Source organism: Anthonomus grandis, chromosome 14 (assembly GCF_022605725.1).
Source record: "Anthonomus grandis grandis chromosome 14, icAntGran1.3, whole genome shotgun sequence".
Taxonomy (NCBI): Eukaryota; Metazoa; Arthropoda; class Insecta; order Coleoptera; family Curculionidae; genus Anthonomus; species Anthonomus grandis.
This window is the reverse complement of record NC_065559.1, coordinates 14,308,035-14,330,933: the sequence shown is the minus strand read 5'-3', so window position 1 is coordinate 14,330,933 and position 22,899 is coordinate 14,308,035. Positions and strand designations below refer to the sequence as shown.

The 22,899-nt window shown below is 31.4% G+C and overlaps 1 protein-coding gene across 3 annotated transcripts in view; it reads left to right on the top strand.

The window, feature by feature from the left end:
- Positions 1-14,622, top strand: part of LOC126744656 (uncharacterized) — a 113,806-nt gene extending 99,184 nt beyond the window's left edge. For all 3 annotated transcript variants that reach the window (XM_050452176.1, XM_050452175.1, XM_050452174.1), the window contains 2 exons: positions 13,609-13,731; positions 14,346-14,622. In XM_050452176.1, coding sequence (XP_050308133.1) covers positions 13,609-13,731; positions 14,346-14,450 — 228 coding nt within the window. In that variant the 3' untranslated portion in view covers positions 14,451-14,622. The remainder of the gene's footprint in view (positions 1-13,608; positions 13,732-14,345) is intronic.
- The last annotated feature ends 8,277 nt before the right edge of the window (positions 14,623-22,899 follow it).

The window sequence follows — 22,899 nt, the reverse complement described above, 5'->3', positions numbered from 1 at the left end:
TCTGTTTTTTCAATGTTTGATTTTATCGTTAAAAATTTTTCGTCATAGTTATGAGATGATATATTCTGAACATATTCTCTAAAGCAATTTGATATTTCGTGAGAATCTTCTAGCCATTCATTATAATGTATTATCCCATTTATAGTATTTAAGGGTTTGCCTTTTAGCTTATTAATTTGTGACCAAAGTCCTTTGCTTGTAATTAATGAGCTTATGGAGGATACACATGCTTCCAGAATGATCTCTTTGCGCTTTTTGTGACCCTCTTTGCATTTGCTCTTGCTCTTTCGGTAGATGAAGAATGGTTAAACTTGTTAAGAGCTTTTTTATTTTCTAAAATTGCATCGTTGCATCATCAAGGTTCAGAGGCTTTATTAAAGTTTATTAAATTTGTTGGAATATATTGGTCTGCTGAACGTTTGATGGCTGCAATGAATTTTTCCAGAAAGTTGTGGCTTTTAGGATCTGCGTCACATTTAAATGATTTATTATAGTTTTTCCAGTCAGCTTTAAATAAGTTGTAAATTTTTTTATTTACATTTGCAGGATTCCAATGTAAAGGTTTTATTATAATCGGGTAGTGGTCGCTGCTATTGGTATCTTTATTTATTTCCCACTGGTTCTATGGTATTCATTAGATCTACGGCAGAAAGGGTTCCGGAGGAGGAGCTAATAAAAGTAGGAGCTCCGTTATTTAGTGAAGTAATGTTATTATTATTAATTATATTTTCTATTGTACTACCTCTCTGATTTGTGTATCTCGATCCCCATATTATGTTGTATAAGTTAAATTCGCCTCCTATAATAAAAAAGTTCTTGAATAAGATTATTGAATACATTTATGTTAGTTCCATAAGATGTTGAAATATATATAGAGCATATCGTAATATTATGCGGTAAAAGTGTAATTCTGCAAATCTGTGTTCAATAATATTTCCCTATATTGTATTTTATTGTTGATTAGGATAGCCACACCACCCAATGCTCTATTGGCATTTATCCGGTATTTATTAACTATTTTGTAATTTTTAATTTTGAATTTGTTTTGAATTTTTAGATTTGTTTCTTGTAGTAGTATTATATGTGGTTTATATCTAGAGATAAGTAATTTTTAATCTTCAAAGTTATGCTGAAGTCCAAATATATTTCATTGAATTATAAGAGAGTTGAATATGTTATGATTTAAGTGTTTTGTTTTTCTTTAGCAGAGTTATTTCTATCTCTAGATGGTGATCGAGGTTGACTTGAGGATTTTGAGCCTCTTGGGGATCTGGATCGAGATTTCTTTCCAGAAATTATAGATTTAGATAGGTTTTAATTTTTGTTGATTATCATTTTGTGTTATATTTGCAAATGTTTGGCATTTTTCAATTGATTTTTTGAATTTGAAATTATTTTTTATAGATTGGGCATCCTTTATAACGTGGTGAATGATTATCGTTACAATTTACACAAATTGGTGGAGAGGAGCATTCCTGGTCTGTATGTGTTTCAGTTTCGGACGATGGACATATGTCTTTTTCATCACAGATTGATGAATGATGACCGAATTTTTGGCATTTGAAACACCGAAAAGGAGGTGGTATATAGGGACGGACTTTTATTCAAATGAAAGCTGCATAAATTTGGTTTGGTCGTTTATGTGTTTTAAATGTTAAAATTATGTTTCCTTTGACTTATATAGAATTCTTTTAACTTCTATCATTTCTTGTTTTCCAAATCCTTTCAATAGTTCATTATCTGAGCATATCATTAAATCTTTACTATATATAACACCTTTAACGTAATTGAGAGATTTATGTAGTTCTACAATAACCTCAGCTTCACCCAATCGTTTAACTACTTATATTTTATTTAAAGCTTCTAGACTATTTTCCATTATTAATAGAATGCCTTTTCTTTGTCGTTTTATATCAGAGTTTATTCTATTTTTTTTCTGTTAGCCTTTTACTAGATTGTTCTTCAAGACGAGGAAAAACATTTTTTATCGAATAGATAATATTGCCGCTGGAAGCGCCATTCGCTCCACTTCCAGATTGGTTTGGAGACCATGGCGTCACTCGACCTTCTGCCGCGGAGTGGCAACACAATTTCCGAGGCCATATTGGTAACCGACATTGCATTAAAGTTTCGTGCATTTTATACCTTGTTGCCAGGTGGTGATTTTCAGCCGCCCATTTTGGGTCAGACGATGTCCGAGGAAACCGCTTAATTGGAGCGCAGACGCTTTTTTAACTCACTGGGACCCGGGGTGATGTAACCACCCAAAAGGGTAGTGAATCTACTCTTCCCTTGCGGCGATTAGATTGAAGAGAATAACAAAACAAGTACTTTGAAAACAACTTTAAATAAACATTGATCTTGAAAATCTATAAAGAGCTATATAATTTTACAGCCAAAAACTAAAACAAAAATTATTAGAAAATAAATTGTTAAGTGTAAAGAAACTAAAAATAAAGTGTGTTCAGTCACATTTTTTGTTATTCTATATTAAGCTTTACTTTTCTTAGAGCTGGCTTCCAAAAGTATTTCTATTTCTAAAAAAGCAAAAATATCAGTATTGTTAATTAATTAAATCAGATAATATAGTTTACAAATAAATAGTAAAAACAATGAATCAAAAACAATAAATCCTTGCATAGTAAATCATAGTTTGATAAAGTCATAATAAAGGCAGATCAGAGTTACCCAAAATTGGTACTTACATTTTTCTGTTAAAGCGCTCTGATACTTTGGCTAAATAAACGGCATCCACATCTTTAACTGACTTTTACTGCCCATCTTAAATTTAGGACTTTCTTGAAGTTACAAGTTCTGGTGTTACATAATTTTAGGAACTATTTATTATCAGAGAATATGGTGGTCATTTTGAACATCTCTTGTAAAAATGTGGTTTTGTTACAAGGTTGTTTTCTTATGTTTCTATAATGTTTATGAAATTTATATATATTTTGTTTTTTATGTTCTTTTATTCCAAAAAAAAAGAATGATGCAATTCCCCATTCGTCATTATTAATTCTTTAAATTATTCTTTAAATTATTCTTTTAATAATCTTTTTATTTGTCTATTATTGTTATTCATGGCCTACTATTAAATTATGCATATAATTTAGAAAATTATTAGTTATTTGTGTATTTTTGAAAATAAGTCAATTCTGTTATATATTTTTAAAAGGGTAAAAAAAGGCCAATTTTATGAACTATAAATATATAGGGTGTTCCGTTTAAAAAAACATAACTTTGGGTTATAACTCAAAAACTATTATTCAAAAAAAAAATATCTACACCACTAGATTTTACGGAAAAAATCTATAAGAATGAGAGAAAAAATGTTTCTTTCACAAAAACCTTAAAATAACGGAGATACAAGAGGGGTCCCAAAATGCAAAAATTAAAAAAATGCCCTGTATCTTAAAAAATAAAAGGGCTATGAAAATTTTGTTAACAGCATCTTTAGTTTTACGAAAAAGTAGCACAGAATGGGACACGCCGTACATGTTGTTTGTAAAAGTGAAAAGAAACCCTTACGTATTAAGCAGAGCCCAAGGGATCTCTAAGACGAAAAGATCGATGTATCTCTACGTATTACGCAGAGATGAACGGATCTCTTAAACGAAAAGATGGATGGATCTTTACGTATTACGCAGAGATCAACGGATCTCTTAGACGAAAAGGTCAATGGATCCTTACGTATTACGCAGAGATTAACGGATCTCTAAGATGAAAAGATTGATGAATCTTTACGTATTACGCAGGGATTGGCGGATCTCTTAGGTGAAAGATCAATGGATCTTTATATATGAAGGGATCAACAGATCTCTAGTACGTGTGAAAAGCCTGAGAACAGGCTTGTCTGTCAGGATGGCCGAATGTAAGAAACACTTGGGTACACAATTATTTATTTAATACAGCAACTTTGTCCACCGAGCCGAGATCCAGGAACCCATTATATTTGTTTATGTTACGATATCGTTTTTGTTGATGTTTCAGTATAATAATTTGGGCGTTTGGTTGTTGTGTTTAAAAAGAATTGATTTTAGTCTTATGAGTTTAGCCATACGATGAAAGTACCTTACTAAATTTTATAATTATTTTATGTAGTTATATTAGTTTGTTTTTCAGAAGTATCGCAATTATTTTGCTTACATTAGCATCTTTGGAATTTTGCTGGATAACTAACCAAGGGTATCATCCTCTAAACCTCTAATAGCAACAATTAATGAGAAATATAACAAAAAATAACATATATAAAAAGAGGTTAGGTATACTACTATACTATACTACTTACCAATTTGTTTTTAGATTATGAAGAAGCAAACCGTCTTCAAAGAATCTTGTACATATTTCGCTCACAAGTTTCGACTCACAGGTATCGGGTATTTTTAATGCTTCAAAATTAATCTAAAAAAAAGTTAAGAAAACCCTATTCACACAATATAAACATTTATAAAAACGAGGTAAATAGGGACAGATATATATGTAAAAAAACACCGAGTTTTAATTAAATTATGATTTAATAAAACGAAAAATCTTAAAATAAAACAGAACAAATTTCTCTTCAGAAATAATGCGTCGCAGACGCTGTCTAAAATTCGAATATCCCCTTTTCTTTTTAATAGCAAAACTCTTACTTAAAACTTAAAACTAACACAAACACTCCGCATCCATAAATCGTCATCATAAAGTGTCCCATAATGTCAAATAAATAAAGGTAATGGCTCGGGTGACGATTTCATAAGGAGGGCCCTATTGAGTTTTGAATCTAGCTGGTCTGGCACGGAATATATTCTCACACGGCCAATCCTGACACTCAATTCGTTCTCGAATTGAAACAAAAATCCAATGTTAACCTGGAACAACAAAACAAACGCCAGCCAAATTTTGCCAAAGTTATTTTGGTTTAAACTATTTAGTGTGGAAGCATATTATATGACACAAAAATACAAGAACTTCGTCTTTCTTTTTAACATTCTTTTTCAAATTCCTTTTTAATAAAAATTTCTTTTTAACATAGCGTGAAAGCTTTCAATGTTATAGCAACATCAGTGTGAAGCATAAGCTCTTAACGTAATTCAAACATTGTTGTAAAGCGTTAAGGCTTTCAACATAATTCGTAAAGCGTAAAAGCTTTCAACATTTCTTTTAAAATTGCTCTGAATACATCTGGTTTGATTGATTTGTATTGTTTCAACATAATTCGCAAAGCGTACGAGCTTTCAACGTCATAAAAACACTAATGCAAAGCGTAAAAGCTTTCAACATAATTCGCAAAGCGTACGAGCTTTCAACGTTATAAAAACACTAATGCAAAGCGTAAAAGCTTTTAACATAATTCGCAAAGCGTACGAGCTTTCAACGTTATAAAAACACTAATGCAAAGCGTAAAAGCTTTCAACATAATTCGCAAAGCGTACAAGCTTTCAACGTTATAAAAACACTAATGCAAAGCGTAAAAGCTTTCAACATAATTCGCCAAGCGTACAAGCTTTCAACGTTATAAAACCACTAATGCAAAGCGTAAAAGCTCTCAACATAATTCGCAAAGCGTACGAGCTTTCAATGTTATAAAAACACTAATGCAAAGCGTAAAAGCTTTTAACATAATTCGCAAAGCGTACGAGCTTTCAACGTTATAAAAACACTAATGCAAAGCGTAAAAGCTTTCAACATAATTCGCAAAGCGTACAAGCTTTCAACGTTATAAAAACACTAATGCAAAGCGTAAAAGCTTTCAACATAATTCGCCAAGCGTACAAGCTTTCAACGTTATAAAAACACTAATGCAAAGCGTAAAAGCTTTCAACATAATTCGCAAAGCGTACAAGCTTTCAACGTTATAAAAACACTAATGCAAAGCGTAAAAGCTTCCAACACAAAATAAAATAAAGCAAATACTGAAATATTAACTTGTCAAACCAATTTGCTTCCACATATCAAAAACAAAAAAACAAAATATTTTCCAATTACCTAAAATAAACAAGCAGAAGAAGTAATAATGTATCTCAACATTCTGAAAGTTCGCCTGGCCAAACTCGGATCATGTCTCTAGCAATAACTCTTTTTCGATTAGTTGACAGATTTTTTAACTCAAACCTGTCATTCGGCAAAATAGAAATAACTTCAAATGGACCTTCGTATTTCTTGTCCAACTTTGCTAAATGACTGTCACCCGACGGATGAAAGACAAGATCGCCGATTGAGATTTCTTTATTGAGCCTTTTTGTTTTGTCATATAAACTTTTTGCATAATCCGCCTGTTTTCTCATACGTCCGTATGCCAGTTACCGATCTTTCTCTAAACTTGCCGATGCATTAATTAAAGGGAGAGACTCAGTTAGGGTTCGTACATCGCCATTACTACCTTCTAGCCCAGTTAGTAAATAAATTGGTGAAAATCCCGTAGTTTGTTTGTACCGTCGTGTTTAAAGTGGTTTGCAACTTTATAACATGCTTTGACCATTCGGACTTAATTTCAATTTCTGTGCGTAATAAATTCAAAACAGTGCCCACATACCTTTCTACCTGGCCATTACCCCGAGGTGTACCCTTAGCAATTAAGTGTTGACGTACGCCTAATTCTAACAACATCTGTTTTACAGACTTATCCGTAAAATTAGTGCCTCGATCACAAATCAAAGTTTTTGTGACACTGAACATACTTAAATACAATTTAAGAGCGGCACTTGTCTCGGGGCCAGAAAGGGATTTAAGCGGCACTAAGAAAATGTATTTTGTAAAGGAATCAATGATGAGTAATAAATGTTTAAACCCCTCGATAGAAACAGGAAACGGACCCACACAATCAGCATGCACTGTCTGAAAAGGAATCGGTTTTTTGTCAATAGGACGTAGTTTGGTATGTTTGGGGCCGGTGTGACCTTTACCCACTAAACATTTTAGACAATGATCGCAATATTTCTTCACAAATTTTGCCATTTTTGGAAACCAAAAGAAATGATTTATATTTGCGAATGTCTTATCAGGACCGATGTGGCATTGTTCGTCATGAAACAAACGTAATAATCCTAGACGGCTACCTTTAGGGACAAAAGCACGATATACAGGAGGAATCTGGTTGGGGTTTATTTTTCTAAAAAGAATTCCATTTTGAGAAAAATAATCGTGGGTCAATTTACCATCTTTTAATTTTTCTAAAATATCTTGAGTCTCTGGGTCACGATTTTGAGCTTTTCTTAACCAATTTTCAGTATCAATAGTATTTACAGCTACACTTTTTTCTATTAAGCCTATAAGATTCCTACTAAAGTAATCAGCATGTTGTAAAAATTAACCTTTTCGATACTCGATATCAAAATTAAAACATTGCAAATAGAGCCACCATCTAGCTACTCTAGGAATAAGTTCATTTTTATTCTTTGACAGTTTAAGGGAGTTACAATCAGTTATTAATTTAAAATGAATTCCCAATAAATAGACGCGAAAATGTTTAATGGCATAATAAGCAGCTAGGGTTTCAAGTTCATAAGAATGGTATTTAGATTCCTCATTAGAGGTGCGTTTCGAAAAATAAGAAATTACTTTTAACTGTTTATTTTCGTGACGCTGAAACAGTATCGCGCCGAAGCCGACAGAGCTAGCATCGGTGTGAAGTTCTGTTTCTAAGCTTGGGTCAAAAAATGATAATAACGGCCTTTGGCTCAAGAAAGCGCAAACATAGTTTTTTGCTATTTTTTGATCATCACCCCAAATAAATTTTTTATTATTTTTCGTTAGTTTGGTTATACATGCCGTACGAGAAGACAACTCGGGTATAAATTTGCGAAAATAGTTTGCTAGTCCCATAAACTGCCTAACTTGTTTAACATTTCTTGGATCAGCTGCTTTTAAAAGCGCTTCTACCTTAGCCTTCCCTGGTCTAACCCCTTTTTCGGAAATTTCCTGTCCCAAATATTCCAGTTGATTTTGAAAAAAGTTACATTTTTTAGATTCAAAGAAAATCCAGCTAAAGAGAGTGATTTTAAGACACGGTCTAATTTTTCTAGTCCTTCAATGACAGTTACAGAGGGAATTAAAACGTCATCTAAATAAACTAATGCATCCTTGTCTTTTAAGTCACCCAGTGCCTTGGATATAGCACGCTGGAATACCGTGGGAGCATTGGCCAAGCCAAAGGGCATCCGCAAATACTCATAATGGCCATCTGGGGTCACAAAAGCGGTTTTTTCAATAGAATCAGTAGCAATTGGTATCTGATGAAAACCAGATGCCATGTCCAACGTTGTAAAAAATTTATTACCCTTTAAATTATCAATCTGATCCTGTATTAACGGCAAGGGAAACCTTTCCTTTTGTGTGTTTTTATTAAGTACCCTAAAATCAACACACATTCGCGCGGACCCATTTTTTTTTTATAAACAAGGACTATTGGACTGGCGTATGGTGAATGGCTCTCGCGAATTATTTTGTTTTTAAGTAAGTCTTGTACTATTATTTTTACTTTTTCTCTTTCACATAATGGCATTCTATAAGGACGAAAATTTATAATCGTATCGTCATTTAGTTTAATATTTAAATCAGCAGTAGTAATAGCAGCTACTGAATTTCCCTGCGTAATATTTTGTTTATATTTAGAAAGTAAAGTTATTAAATTTTGCAACTCGATACCAGTTAATGGTGTGTTAATGGTTTCTGAGGGTATTAATAATTGATTAATGGTTTTTGGAATTAAATTACTGTTATTATTCAAAAACAATCGAGTTCCGGTGTGATCTGTGCGTATTTCTAGATCTGTGTAATTAAATAAATCTCTTCCGACTATAGCATCAGGGCCAATTGTGGAATCGTCGACAAGATAAAAAGAAATTTCAAATGCAGTGCCATTATTTTCTAATCTCAATTCAGTTTTACTATTAGCAAAAATTATATTATTCCCTATGCCCTTCATAGTAATAAGGCAAGGTTCTAAATGACAGTTTACCTTATTTGCGATTTTTTGGGACAATAAGCTACATTCCGCACCTGTATCTATCAAGCAGTTTACCTCCAAACCTTGGATGAAAAATTTCGTACAAAATTTCTTGTCCAAGTTGATAGAAAAATAATTAACTTGGGAAGTCGAGGGTCGCTGGGATTCTTTTTTAAAACATTTTGATTCAGAATGTCCGCGTTTTTTACAATAGTTGCAAATAAGTTCAGATTTATTTGCCAATTTTATATGGTCATTATAAGATTTATTTTCTATAGCTTGTCTCTTAAATTGATTATTCTGACAATGGCGGCTGATATGCCCAGTTTGGTTACAGTTGTAATATTTCTTTGAATTATTGTCAAATTGATTTTTAAAATGAAAAGGAAAACTTCTTTTTTGGCCTCTTTTATCACAAAAATTACCCGGGCTAGATTTATTATAATCACTTAAAAGAATTAGTAATCCACTAACTGAGTCTAGGTTGCTATTAAAAGCAGCGGTTCTGACATGAATGTCTTTGATATCACCAATGACAATTTCTAATAACTGACTATCAGTTAGATTAAAATCTAGAGAATTTAAAAGAATAATTTTTTTTCTGGCATACTCACAGTACGGGGTAGCGTCATTGCTGGTGTACAAACAGGCTCTTCGCAACTTTTCGCTTAGATTTCTCTTGGCCGGATAAAGACTACATAACTCAGTCCTAAAGTCCTCCCAGGTTCGCTGTAACGGCTTCCAAGTCGACAACCAGTCCCTTGCTTCTCCAGCCAACCCACTCGAACCTCTGGCAAGTAACTCATGATTAGACCACTTAAAAGTTTCACCCAATTTTTCCAATTCGTTACACCACCTTACCGCACCGTCATCGTCATTTCCCGGATTAAACGTCGGAATGTCCACTAACGTCGACACAGCACTTTTGTTTTCATCTCTAAGCGCTTTTAGAGAGTCGGTTAAAATTTTCGCGAATTCATCCATACTTCTTGTATCCACAAGACGCGATTAAGTTTTTCTTTTATTTTACTGATTTAAAGCCGTCCACGAAAACAATATCGAACAACAAGTGGTACTTTTAGTAAGCCGATCCCACTTCTGATGTAAGAAAACACCGAGTTTTAATTAAATTATGATTTAATAAAACGAAAAATCTTAAAATAAAACAGAACAAATTTCTCTTCAGAAATAATGCGTCGCAGACGCTGTCTAAAATTCGAATATCCCCTTTTCTTTTTAATAGCAAAACTCTTACTTAAAACTTAAAACTAACACAAACACTACGCATCCATAAATCGTCATCATAAAGTGTCCCATAATGTCAAATAAATAAAGGTAATGGCTCGGGTGACGATTTCATGAAGAGGGCCCTATTGAGTTTTGAATCTAGCTGGTCTGGCACGGAATATATTCTCACATATATATATTGTATCGATGCTATTTGGAATTTCGATGTACGGAATCAAAAATACATGTTTTCTTCATCCCCATACCATGTATTGAAAAAAAACATGGTAACGAGTTATGGAAGAAGTGTTAAATAATACAAATTTATGTATCGGATCCATATTACATTGGTTCAGTCAAAGTTTACTGAATAAAATACAAGTTGCTTCACTCGGCGAAAAACCTTTTATATTTCGATCTCAAAGGCAGGCCGCCGAGCTCCTCGCCGACGGGGAACTAGCAAAAAATGTAAAGGGGAATTCTGGTAAAAAAGAGCTATTATTTTACGAGTTTCGTCTAATTCGAACTGTAGGGTAAGACGGAGCACGATTTTATAGTAACTTTATTATCTGGCATAAAATTATTATTCAATGTACCTACTTGGGAAAAATTTGTAAATTGATAATACTATAAATTATTTGTTTTTATAGCCAGCAAACTAAATAAATTTTACATTATCAAAGTTTACGTAATTCAGGAACTAAATGGTTAAATTTTTTTTGTTAATAATTAGGTACTTAGGTATCTTATTAAAGGTTGTTTTGGTACGACTGGTTTCATTAGAATTTATTTTTTAATCAAAGTCACGAGTTTGTGTGAAAAAATGCATATATTACTGTTACTAAACGTAACAACTAAAGATAGACATAACTACTAAGTAATGATATGAATGAATGTTTGAATTTTAAATGATTGATATTCATGCTCTTTTTGACGTTTTTGTTATTTTGTCAGGCTCATAATAGCATTACCAAAGACAAAAGTAATAAACGTAATGTTTCATTCATAACCAGCCCAAAAATGTGGAATTTTATTGTTTTAAAATTAGTAGTGAGAGAGAAAAGAATGGAGAAAGTGATGTTAGTACCCCTTGGCAACAATGCATATTTTCAATTAATATTTGTTTGGTTAGTTGCCAGTGGGGTAGAGCTTATGCACTAGTGCAAATAATATTATAATAATCGACAAATTTGTAATTTTCATTTTCCCTCCCTTACAAATCGGGTTAGGATTGTGTACTGTACAAATAATTTTCTATATCTATACGTGTTGTTTTCGTCACTCTTGTGCAATTTTAAATAGAGGCGAAAAATGTCATTACATAATTAATTAACCTTAATATTTTTCATGTAACAACGCTGGTGGTAAAAATACAAAAGTCTTTTGCTGTTTAAACGTAAACAATAAACTTACCGGTGAAACGTTAAATTTGGATTGTAATGCTCTACTCTCTTTACTACACAAGAATGCACCATGATCGTTTATTTTGGCATTAATTTTCACCAAAAAAGTACGAAAACAACAAAAAAGTGATAAAACAGACTCTACACAAACAGACTAACACCAAACACGCCCTTAGACTCAATAATTTAAAGCGTTTATTTGTTTTAATTACTTGGCAACATCGCTTGGGATTCAGTCATTCATAATTTTTGACAGAACTGGAAAAAGAGTAAAACGTGCAAAAGACTGTAGCGCAACGTTGCCGAAGTGACTAAATTTGTTAATGCTCCAAGATATTTTTGTTTTGACTGCTGCTTTTATTAATATTTTTGCTTTTAAATTAAGTCGATTTTTCTATGAATTTTATTAATTTTCGATTAGTTTTTTTTCATTATAAGCTCAGTTATGTTTCCAACTCAAATAACCTTTAAAAGGTAGAACATATAAGTAGAACACATTTTATTACATTTTTTAATACTTAAAAAGCGAATAAATAGCTCTGGCAAAAGTGCAATATTGTAAAAGAAGGACAAAAGATGGAGAGAAAAATATATTTTGCCATTTTAAAATGTAAACAATATCTCTTAAGCTGGATTTATACAGTAAAATAAAAATAAAATAAGAGTTAAATGTACAAAAGTTCGATAACGCATTTATATAGCAAAATAATATAAGAATAAAATAAGAAGTTGACCAAAATCCAACTTTCATATTTTATTTTATGTGAAAACGAAACTGCGCACGTTATTTTGGTCACAACACACCCTCTCAAGAGAGGTACTATAACCTGGCATGTATTTGGTTACCCTTATTTCTTATTTGTTATTTTATTATATATATAAATATATATTTTATATATATATTTTTATTTTTCGGACATCTAAAAAACATTAAACCACTTCCACGCTATGTAAAACAACTGTCTACCGAACAATAAGTCGACATTTTAATATAATAGATTATAATAATCTGCCAGTCCACTGAGTCCACCCGGTACAACTAGTAATAAAACGCTCGCACATCAAAACGATTTAAACTCTACTCACTGTGTACCCCAACAGATTCGATTGTTGGAGCGTCGCGTCGCCCGGCAAATGAAGTGAGGGGCGGTGAATAGGTGAAGCAACTTGTATTTTATTCAGTAAAATTTGGTTCAGTATTCAGTGTATTATAACGCTGTATCGATACTTACTACGAACGTTGATTGAATATTTGGTTAATTTAATATACCCAAATATTCAATCAACGCTACGAATTTATGTTGAAATTTATGCTAAGATACAAATAACAACTTCACAATACAAATGCTCAGTTAGAAAGAGTGAGAGACTGAACGACTAATAGATCAGAATCGCTGTATCGAGATTTTATAGGATTAGCTTATACGATTAAAAGTTTGTTGATAAAAGATATGGTTATGTATTTGTTTTTTTAAACAAATAAACGGATTTGAGTTTGAAAACACTAAGAGGTATTGGATTGGAGCAGAACATAGCGACCATAGACATATCAATATATTTAAAATAATAAGTTTTAAAATCGTATTTTAACTACAAAAATTAAATATATGCATTAAGAATTTTGCTTTTGTATATATGATATTTAGCATATTCGCGGGATATTCCAGGCATATTGCAATATATTTCGTCAAATAAGATATAGACGGCATATTTCATGGATATTGGGTGCCATCTGGGTTACGTGATACAGAAGGAATGCAGTTATTCCAAGCAAAACGCTTTAAAGAGATGACAAAGGGGGTCTAGATTTGGTTTTAAATTCGAGTAATATCTCAATCAAAATTCGTATGTCGTTCGTATTTAATTAATTATTTTTCTTAATTCGTATAGTATTAAATTAAATTCGATTCGTATTCGTAAAGTTCAATGTTAAATGAAAATTTTATTTTTGAAAACTATTTCTTAATATATAATGATTTTAAGAAGTCTTACAATTACTACCCAATACCCAATTTATTATACATTATTTCACAGACTATTTGTATATTTAAGGAAACAAATTTGGATGGCCATGGTGCAACCTCTTGGAAAAAAGAACCTCCATTAGATTCAGGATCTTTCTTGACTGGATTATTAAAAACAGTCTTAGGAATTAATAGAAATGAAATGGGACAGGTACAGTATTTTTTTGGGCATATTTTTCAACCTATAGTAAAAACTGAGCAAAAAAATAATTCCAACAATGAGTTTTACTGTAATGATTAAATACATACAAAATAATTAAAAAAAATCATTTTTCATATATTGCAATAAAGAAAAAAATAATTTATGTACGCCCTTAAAAGGAATATAAATGCAGTTTGAAGGTTTATTTTCGAAACTTGACGTTCATTTTTTTCAAAACCCTGTTTAATTTATTATTATTAAGAAAATTGAACTTTATTACGCAAAACTTATAACTAATATACAATGTTCAAATAGAATTATTTTATTTAACTAATAAACTTAGTACAACAATTTTTCTTTTTAAGTTAAATAACAAAGTTAGATAGGCTAACAAAAAGGACAAATATGCTTAGCTCCTAAGATAGAAGGTTGTTTAAACATTTAGAAATTTATTAGATCTTAGAATAAAGTTGTCGAATTTAGATTGAATTAAATGTCGAAAATATCATTAAAATTTAAGTTTATACTTCTTTAGACTATCTAGATGAATATAGAAAATAAATGCGCAAATATTTAAGTTGTCATAACAATATATTAACTGTATATTTTTTAAATATTTTCAGAAGACCGGTTCGAAGTATACTTTATTCAAACTGATCTTCTCTGCAATTACTGGTGTGATTTCAGCCGCATCTTCTTTATCGTCCAAATCCGACTGGCAAAATTAAAAATTTTATTTACATAGTTATATATTTATATAGTAGAAAAGTGTGACATGCTATTAATTATAATTAACTTTGACTGAGCTAGAATTTTTTATTCAATATATTGTATCTTTTTTCGTGAATTAAAAGGTAAATTAAACTTAAAAATATATTATAAATATATTATTATAGGTTATTTACTAAAATGCCTAAATTTTATTACTAATTAATTTTACAACGGGGCATTATAAAAAGGACCTTCGCGCTATCCAGGTGGCATGTAGCTCAAATAGCTTTTAAAATAGTTGACCATATCGGGTAAATACGGTGGTTATTTGATAAAACTTGTAATGAGTTTTAAGGCCAATAATGCTTTCTCAATAATTGCCTTGAATGCGTTCTAGTGCAATCCAGTTTTTTCCTCTGGTCTTTTGCAAAAAATTTACACTCTCAGATGCTAAAAAAATATTGTCTATTTACACTTTAATATTTAGGCAATAAAAACCTGTCAACACTATAATCACTTTTGATCGATTTTGATAAGCTTTTTTTGATTTTGAGTTGGTAGGAAAGAGCCATTATAAATTTGATACCTGTTTGCATATCAAATCCGATAATTTTTTGACGTCGGATTGATTAATTTCCAGTACTTTCTCGACAGAATTTGGCAATTGTAAAAACACCGACAGTAGCTACTAGTATGTATATAATAAATAGTATGTCTTATACTAAGTTTAATATCATATTTCATGAGCTTTAAAAAATGATTAAAAGAAGGACATATACCAATGTCCATAATAAAAAAATAGAGGTTCTTTAGCTGTTATTGAATTAGAATAGATAAAGACTTAATAATAAAAATCCCTATTATATATACTTAAACTGAAGCAGAATAAATTTGCCTATAAAATTGCCCTGGATTATTCCCTGCAGGTAGATAGGTCTCTGAAACTAGTAAAGAATTTTCCAAGTTTAAACCAGTCTCTGATTAGGTCAATGAAAACAATAAGTCTACAGGAGTAAAATGAAGACAATACTGAATGGTCTAAAAAATGTTGGTGATCGGGAGGGAGGCATATCCAAAAAAGTTTTGTATAATGTATCCTATGCTATAGGACCGTGTCTTGAATATTATTCATACTTCTTTAGAAAGTGGTGTCTTTCCAGGTTCCTAGAAACCGTCTACTGTTATTCCTGTTCCAAAAGTACCAAACACCACCAAATATAATGAGTTTTGACCCATTAAGATTTTGCCTGCCCATCCAAAGCTTCTTGAAGTTTGTGTAAAAGGACAAGTTCTTAATTCTTGCTTATACTTGAATTTCAAAAGGGCTTTCGAGACCATTGACAGGGCAATGTTGGTTTATAAATTAGAAGGTTTTGGCATTAAGTCATAAGTATCTTAAACTGGAATTAAGTATCTTAAACTAGTTAAAATCCTAAGTGTGCAATGAGTTCTATGTGGTAAATTTGTGAATATTTTGTCCGTAATAAGTTCTTAATGTCACGTTTGGTTTTCCACAGGATACAGTTTTGTTAATTTTGTTTATAAATGATATGGTAAGTGTGCTTGCAAATGCAGAACTATGTTTTTTTGCGGATAAAACAATGACATGCGACAGCGTAATCGACAGTGATTACCTGCGTAGCGTATATTTATAATGGAATAAGAATAGTGGGAGACGCTCACAATTATAGTACAAGAAACCGTACAAATGTTGTCTTTCATAGATGTAACACTAGTCAAATGGTAAACTTTATTCTTTGCGGAGGATTATTTAAATTTAATAGACTACCAGCTAATATTAAGGACTGTGATGGTTTGAACCGGTTTAGAAGACTGCTGAAAAAATTTGTTTCATTGCATCTGTTATTGCCTTGATTTTCATTTATATTTTATTGTTTACTTTTATATTAACAGTTTATACTGTGATTGTATTTAATTATTTTAATTTTATATTTTAAATCGTAGATTTACCATTTAGTTTCTATTTAATTATTGAAGTATGCGTATTATGTTCTTTGTTTTGTTTTTTTTTTAATTAGTTTTAATTTACTGTAAGCGACGTTTATTTTTTTAAGTTAAGTTTTTATTATGTAATTAAAGACAATATTCTAATAACCTTTATAGCTTCTGCTAAATAAAGTGCATTAATATTATTATCTTAAATTAATTTATAGCAAATTTGCGTAATTTGATACTATTTAAAATTCGGAAAATAATTATATTTTTGATCATAAACTGAATGGAAATATGAAAATAGTGCTCATAAGAAAGTGTCATTTATTTTCCTTTTTGACTTTAAATAATGTCAGAAAAAAATAAAGAAAATGTTTTGATTTTCTCTGTAAATATTTCAGAATTTTAGAATTGTTAAACACCATTTGAATAAACATCAAGTTACGTAACTTTGCCATAATTATATTAAACCTATACCTTCTACGATTTCCCACTGAGAAAATTCCAATCTAAATCATCTTAGGATTTGGAATATAATGAAAATGTATTACTTGATAGACATATATGACGATTTTATTTCCTATTTAACATTCTTCATTAAATTATGTAATACCTTGGTGGAGTAAATTATTGAGTTGGTAGCAAATGTAAACCCTTAATATTACACAAATCAGTATTGAAGGAAAGGATAAGCTCACCAAATTAATAATTCTTAATCTTCTAACTCAGTACAAGTCAGCAAAATAAAAAAAGTGAGGTTCCGGTTAAACAGGAAGTTACGGAAAAGAACTGAATATCTCTTAACAACATCTCGTAAAGTTATAAAAAGGGATCTGAGTGCTAGAAGTAGAGACTATAAAGTTATACGTTTAAAAAGCAGAATCCAACCTGATAGGTCCCGAAACAGCATTCGGCATTGCCTTTAATACGGTAAAACACACAATCACAACCCTGGTGCATAACAAAGCAAAGCGTTACTGGGAGGGATTACCAGGATACAACCATGCGAAGGGTTTCATACCGGACATAGCAAGGAAGGTAGCAGATACCATAAGGGAACTCAACAGGAAGCAACTAAAAGTCCAAATGGGAATGTATACCGCATGCAGACTATGCATGGAGGAAGACGAGACTGCAGACTATATCCAGGCAGGCCATATTCGGTAATACCTTACCTAAGACGGATTATATTAAGAATGCTCCTCCCAATCAAATTATCAAATTCCTAAAGAGGGCTGACTTGATGCTTCCCCAGCATAGGCACCTAGGAGTAAGCCACAATAGACCTAGGGTCGCAGTGGAGGGACACAAGGTACCCCATTCACAACAGGCCTATCCTAGACCTAACCTCGACTTGATTTTTAAAGGCCAACTTAGAGTTTTTGTAAAGTTTTATTTACATAATCTTACTCATAAGCGTATTCTCTAGAAGAATATGGTCATACTAATTTAGAAAACCTCTGTTCATGATAAATCTGAATGTGTTTGGGAAGATTTTTTTGTAAAAAAAATGAAACGTATTAAGAAAGTTATCGCACCTTAAAAATTTGAACATTTTTATTCATGTAAATTTTTATGCCCGTGTATTGACCATTGATATAATCTTTAGTTAGTATTTCTCCTACTTACAACAGTTATTTAATTCATTAAAAAAATAATAGGACTAAACTATTAGAACTAAACATTTACTTATATTTTTTGTATCTTAATTTACTTAAACTTAGACCAGTTTATGTACTTTTTAAAAAGGTATTATTACATAAAAAATTATTGATTGTTGCTGTTTCGTATATTCCTATAATTTACTTCACATTACTTGTTAGTTATTTATTCATTTGATAGGTGATGCATGTAATTGCCTAATTTAATTACTGCAAAATGAAATGTAAATATGGTGCCGACGTAATTTATCAATATTTAGCAAATGAAGATTGGTTAAATAAGTTAGGTGAATAATATTAAAGGAAAATGTGAACCAACAAACTAATTGCAAAAGTTCTGATAAAATATGGTGAAATATTCCTTAATTGATTAATAATTAAGTTATATAACTTAGTGGTGTTTGTATTTAACCGGTTATATGTCCATTTATGATTGTATAAGTAAATAATTGCGAAAACCAGTCTGACTTTACTAACTTATTATAAAAATGGATTATTGTTAAGTGCGTTAATATTATTTAGCTTTAAAAAATTAAATCAAGATAGACCGTTGAAAAACATGTGGCACCCAACAAAAGTCACTTGTTACCTTTTGTAACTACTACTGCATTTTTTATCTGCAATTTTTATCAAGTTCAAGTTATCTTAAATTCCAGTAGCTTGTTGCTACTGGAATTTTCTGGATTGCATCAGATCCTTTGAATATCCGATGCAATTTTACATTCTTACTAGTGGCAAAAATTAGACCAAGTTCATAATTCAAGATATTTAACTAACCAAATAGAATTAGGAATTGTGATTTTTTAGGAGAAAATGAAAATATTAAAACCCGAAAGATCGTCTTGTGCCAAACTAAATTAGTTTATATTTAGTTAACAAATAAATATTTAGTTAAATAATAAATTTAGTTATAGTTAACCACACAATAGTTAACTCTACTCAGGGTTGAGTTTGTTACGTCCAAAGGTTTAGCAGTTTATCTAAATTTAAGGTTAAACAAAAGTTCACTAAAACGTTAGAAATATAAATGAGCGCCAGTGAATTTTTATTTTACATCATTACTACAATTTTTGGTCTACATCACAGTGAGTTTTTAACAAGTAGGATGTACTATTACATAATAGAAGTACCTCTTGATTATAAAGAAAAGAAAGAAACAGCCTAATAAAACCTTTGTCTTACCCCTTAGTAGTGAAGTATGATCATACGTGTAATCAGCTAAGTAGAAATTTGTGTGGAATTAGCAGTATTATAAATAACATATTGAAAATATATTTTACATTTAAAATATAATAGATTATAGGTGTATAAAAAAATAAATAATTGAAACAACAGATGTATTCTTACTATTAATTAAAAACTAGCTGGTGTTGAGATGATATCGGGTGTAAACATCAATCGGTCGCTGCTCCTATTGTAGGAGGATTCCAGTCGCTATAGGGATAAGATATTTTAAAACAGCTCGTCAGAATCAAGGTAAACAGCTGACACAGTGGTGAGAATCCAAAAGATCCGAGGGTTCAACTCAACCATTAAGTCAGGTTCAAACCTCAGATATTGCAGAATTCCAAAAGACAAAAGGTTTGACCCAAACGGTAAATCGATATCCTGGATAAATCCAAAACTAAAAAAGCAGAAAAAAACACCTAAAAGAAATATGCTCCATTAAGTAAGATCAGTAGAAATTATAAGTCAAGCAGCTTCAAAATGTGTTTGTGTGCAGAGAGCTTCATATGTGAGAGCAATAATCAAGAGATCGATGAGTCTGAGTCTTGAAAAGCATTAAAAGTTGTTGTGGTGTATACCGCCTTTTTGTTTGAAAGAGCCCCAAAATTTTGAGAAGCTGCTTTAGATATTCCCGCTACTAAATCATACCAAGACATAATGCTTCGAACCTTCACACCTAACAAGCGAACTGACGAAACTACAGTGTGGCAGACGGATCTGAAACACTTCGGCCTGAGGTAAAGGGAATGCAGTAGTGGAGACATGGCCGACTTCATTCATAAATGGACAGTGGCGTGTGGTATTATGTGAAGCTATTTAAATTCGATTTAAGGAAAATAATTTTAAAATTTATTAAAATAAATTTTCCTAATTAATTATTCATTTGTATGTTTTATGGTTTTAGAAATAAATTCTTTTTTTTTTTTGGTATACAGGGTGTCCCATAATCAACGTCACAGGCATAACTTTTACATTTTTAACTTTTTATTAATAACTTTTTTATTTTTAACTATAAAAATAAAAAAAAAAATTTAATAGCTATAGGACCACTACCCAAAATTATTTTAAAAAACTACCCCCAACAAATACATCCCCCAAAAATGAATTTGTCGGGGGTAGTTTTTTTAAGTAATTTTGAGTAGTGATCCTATAGCTATTAAAAATATATTTAAAAAAAACATATACCTAAAAATAAAAAAGTTATAGCCTGTGACGTTGATTGTGGAAGACCCTGTATACAGGGTCGCACGCAAATATCTCTGTTGCTAAGCCGAATTTTGAAAACAAAATTTAAACAAAAGTTGCTAAGGTCACAGGGGGCCGCGTCACTGCAATAGTAGGTGTATTTTGAAGGTCATTAAAAAAAAACAAAACAAAAGTCAAACGTCGACTAAAATGAGCCACCTGGTATAGATTATAAAAAACGAACAGCATAAGCGTTTTGGCAAGTTCGGTTAAACAAGGAACGGGAATTTTTATGTTTTTTTTATGCGAAATTTGTATTCTTTTTGGAATTTCCGAAAAAGTAAGGTAATTTGAGAAAAATATAAGGTAAATAACTTACCTAATTTTTCGTTTACTGTTATTTATATTAATGTTTTTTTTAAGTCTCACACACTTCACTTAAACATGTTTTTATTTTCACTGGTAAAATAAGCGAGCCTTCTTTACCTTCAGAAAAGATCAAATTTTCTGGCACTTGCATCATGTAACATATAGTATATGTAATACATAATAATATACAGGATAAACATTATTCCACCCCATTTTTTTCAGCCATTTTCTTTAAAAAAAAATCGATATTAGACTGCAAGGGACAAATTTATTTGGTATTTTTAACCCCTTAACTTTAACCCCACGCAGGGGTTACTATTAACTCCAAAATCTTAAATGATAAGGGTATCACTCGACACCCCTTCCTATTTAAGATTTTGGGGTTGATAGTCATCCCCGCATGGGGGTTAGAGTTAAGGGATTGAAAATACCAAATAAATTTGTTCGCCTGAAGTCAAAAAACGATCATCAAACATTTTTTTTAAAAGAAAATATCTGAAGAAACTGGGGTGGAAAGTTTTCATTAGCTCACCGTGTATGTACATATTATGTAGGTACATTTATATATTTAAAATTTAAAATTTATCAGTTCAAAAGGCTTAATTAAGTTGTTATAGTTACCTTTCTTAGTTAACCAGGCGATTATATCTCTTTTTAAAGAGGATTTTGTTGGGGTTTTATCTTCCTGCACCGAATGATAAGGAGCATTGTCTAACACTATTACCAAATTGGCAGGTATATTTGGGAGAAGTTTTTCCTTGAGCCATCTAGTAAAATATTCCCTATTCATTTGGCCATGGTAATCACCTTCCGGCTTTAAACTTTAAACAGGCATTGTCCACAAAACCCTTGTCGGAACCTGCATGAACAATTATTAGCCGACCTAAAATATCATTTAAAATATATATATTTATCAAATTTTACGGGTCCTTGCCCGTGAAAAAATATATGACTTTAACTTATACACACTGTTTTATATTGTATGCTTACCCGTTAAACTAATATTTTTTAAAACACCAGTAACCGTATCGCTCTGCCAACATTTCTTGAACGTCAAATCGTTATCCACCCAAGTTTCGTCCAAGTAAATAATGTTTCGGCCTTCTTCACGATATTTTCGTATTTCGCGAAGATATTTGTATCTCCAGGAAAAAATATTGGGCCTCTCCATTAAGATTTTTCGCTTATTTTGACACTTACGCCAAAAAAAGCCATTTGACTTTAATAAAAGCCGAAGCGTTTCCCTGGAATAAGAAAAATTTGCCTCTTCTTTAAATTTTCTTAACAACTTTCTAGTTGTCGGAACCACTTTATATTCCAGGTAAAATCTGGTGATACAATGCCTAACTATTTGAAAATGAAAACTGTCATCTTTTTCGACGACAGTTTTCCGTGGCCGTTTTTTCCCCTTTTCCTGGAGGCAATTTCATCGAATTAATTGCAGCTTCTTCATCGCAAATCCTAATAACAACAGTTTGAATGCATAGTTGGTATACATAAAGCAATAAAATATAATATAAACTACTGTTTTTTTTTAAGAGGCACAATGTATTTCACTTTTTTTTAAATAAATTATTATAACTTACCTGTAAACGTTTGCTATCACTTTCCTCGTTTGCTTTGAAGGACCTTACCCTCAGTGAATTTATTCATTATAATAAATGTTATTATTCGTATATATGTAGACAATAATAAAACAAACTAAAAAATTAAATATTAGAATAATAATTAAAATAAACGGAATCCAAAAATCAACGATAAAACCTACGCCACTGTCCACCCTTCAATAGTAATCAATGTTTTGAAACGGCAGCAAGCATTGTAAACAGGTGACAAAGACCCTGTCCAATGAACTGTCGAAATAATTCATAACAAAAACACGTGCGGCGAGGGAAACCAATCACAAGCGTTTAGGGTCATAATGGCTGACCCCTATTATACAAGAAGTAGAGGAGTAGAAGTAGGAATGTAAAGGTGGAACGTAATGTTGCCAGATTTACTAAACATGATCCATTTTTTGGACAAACATTTAATTGTACCATATTTAATGGTAAAACAATTGCGTATTAAA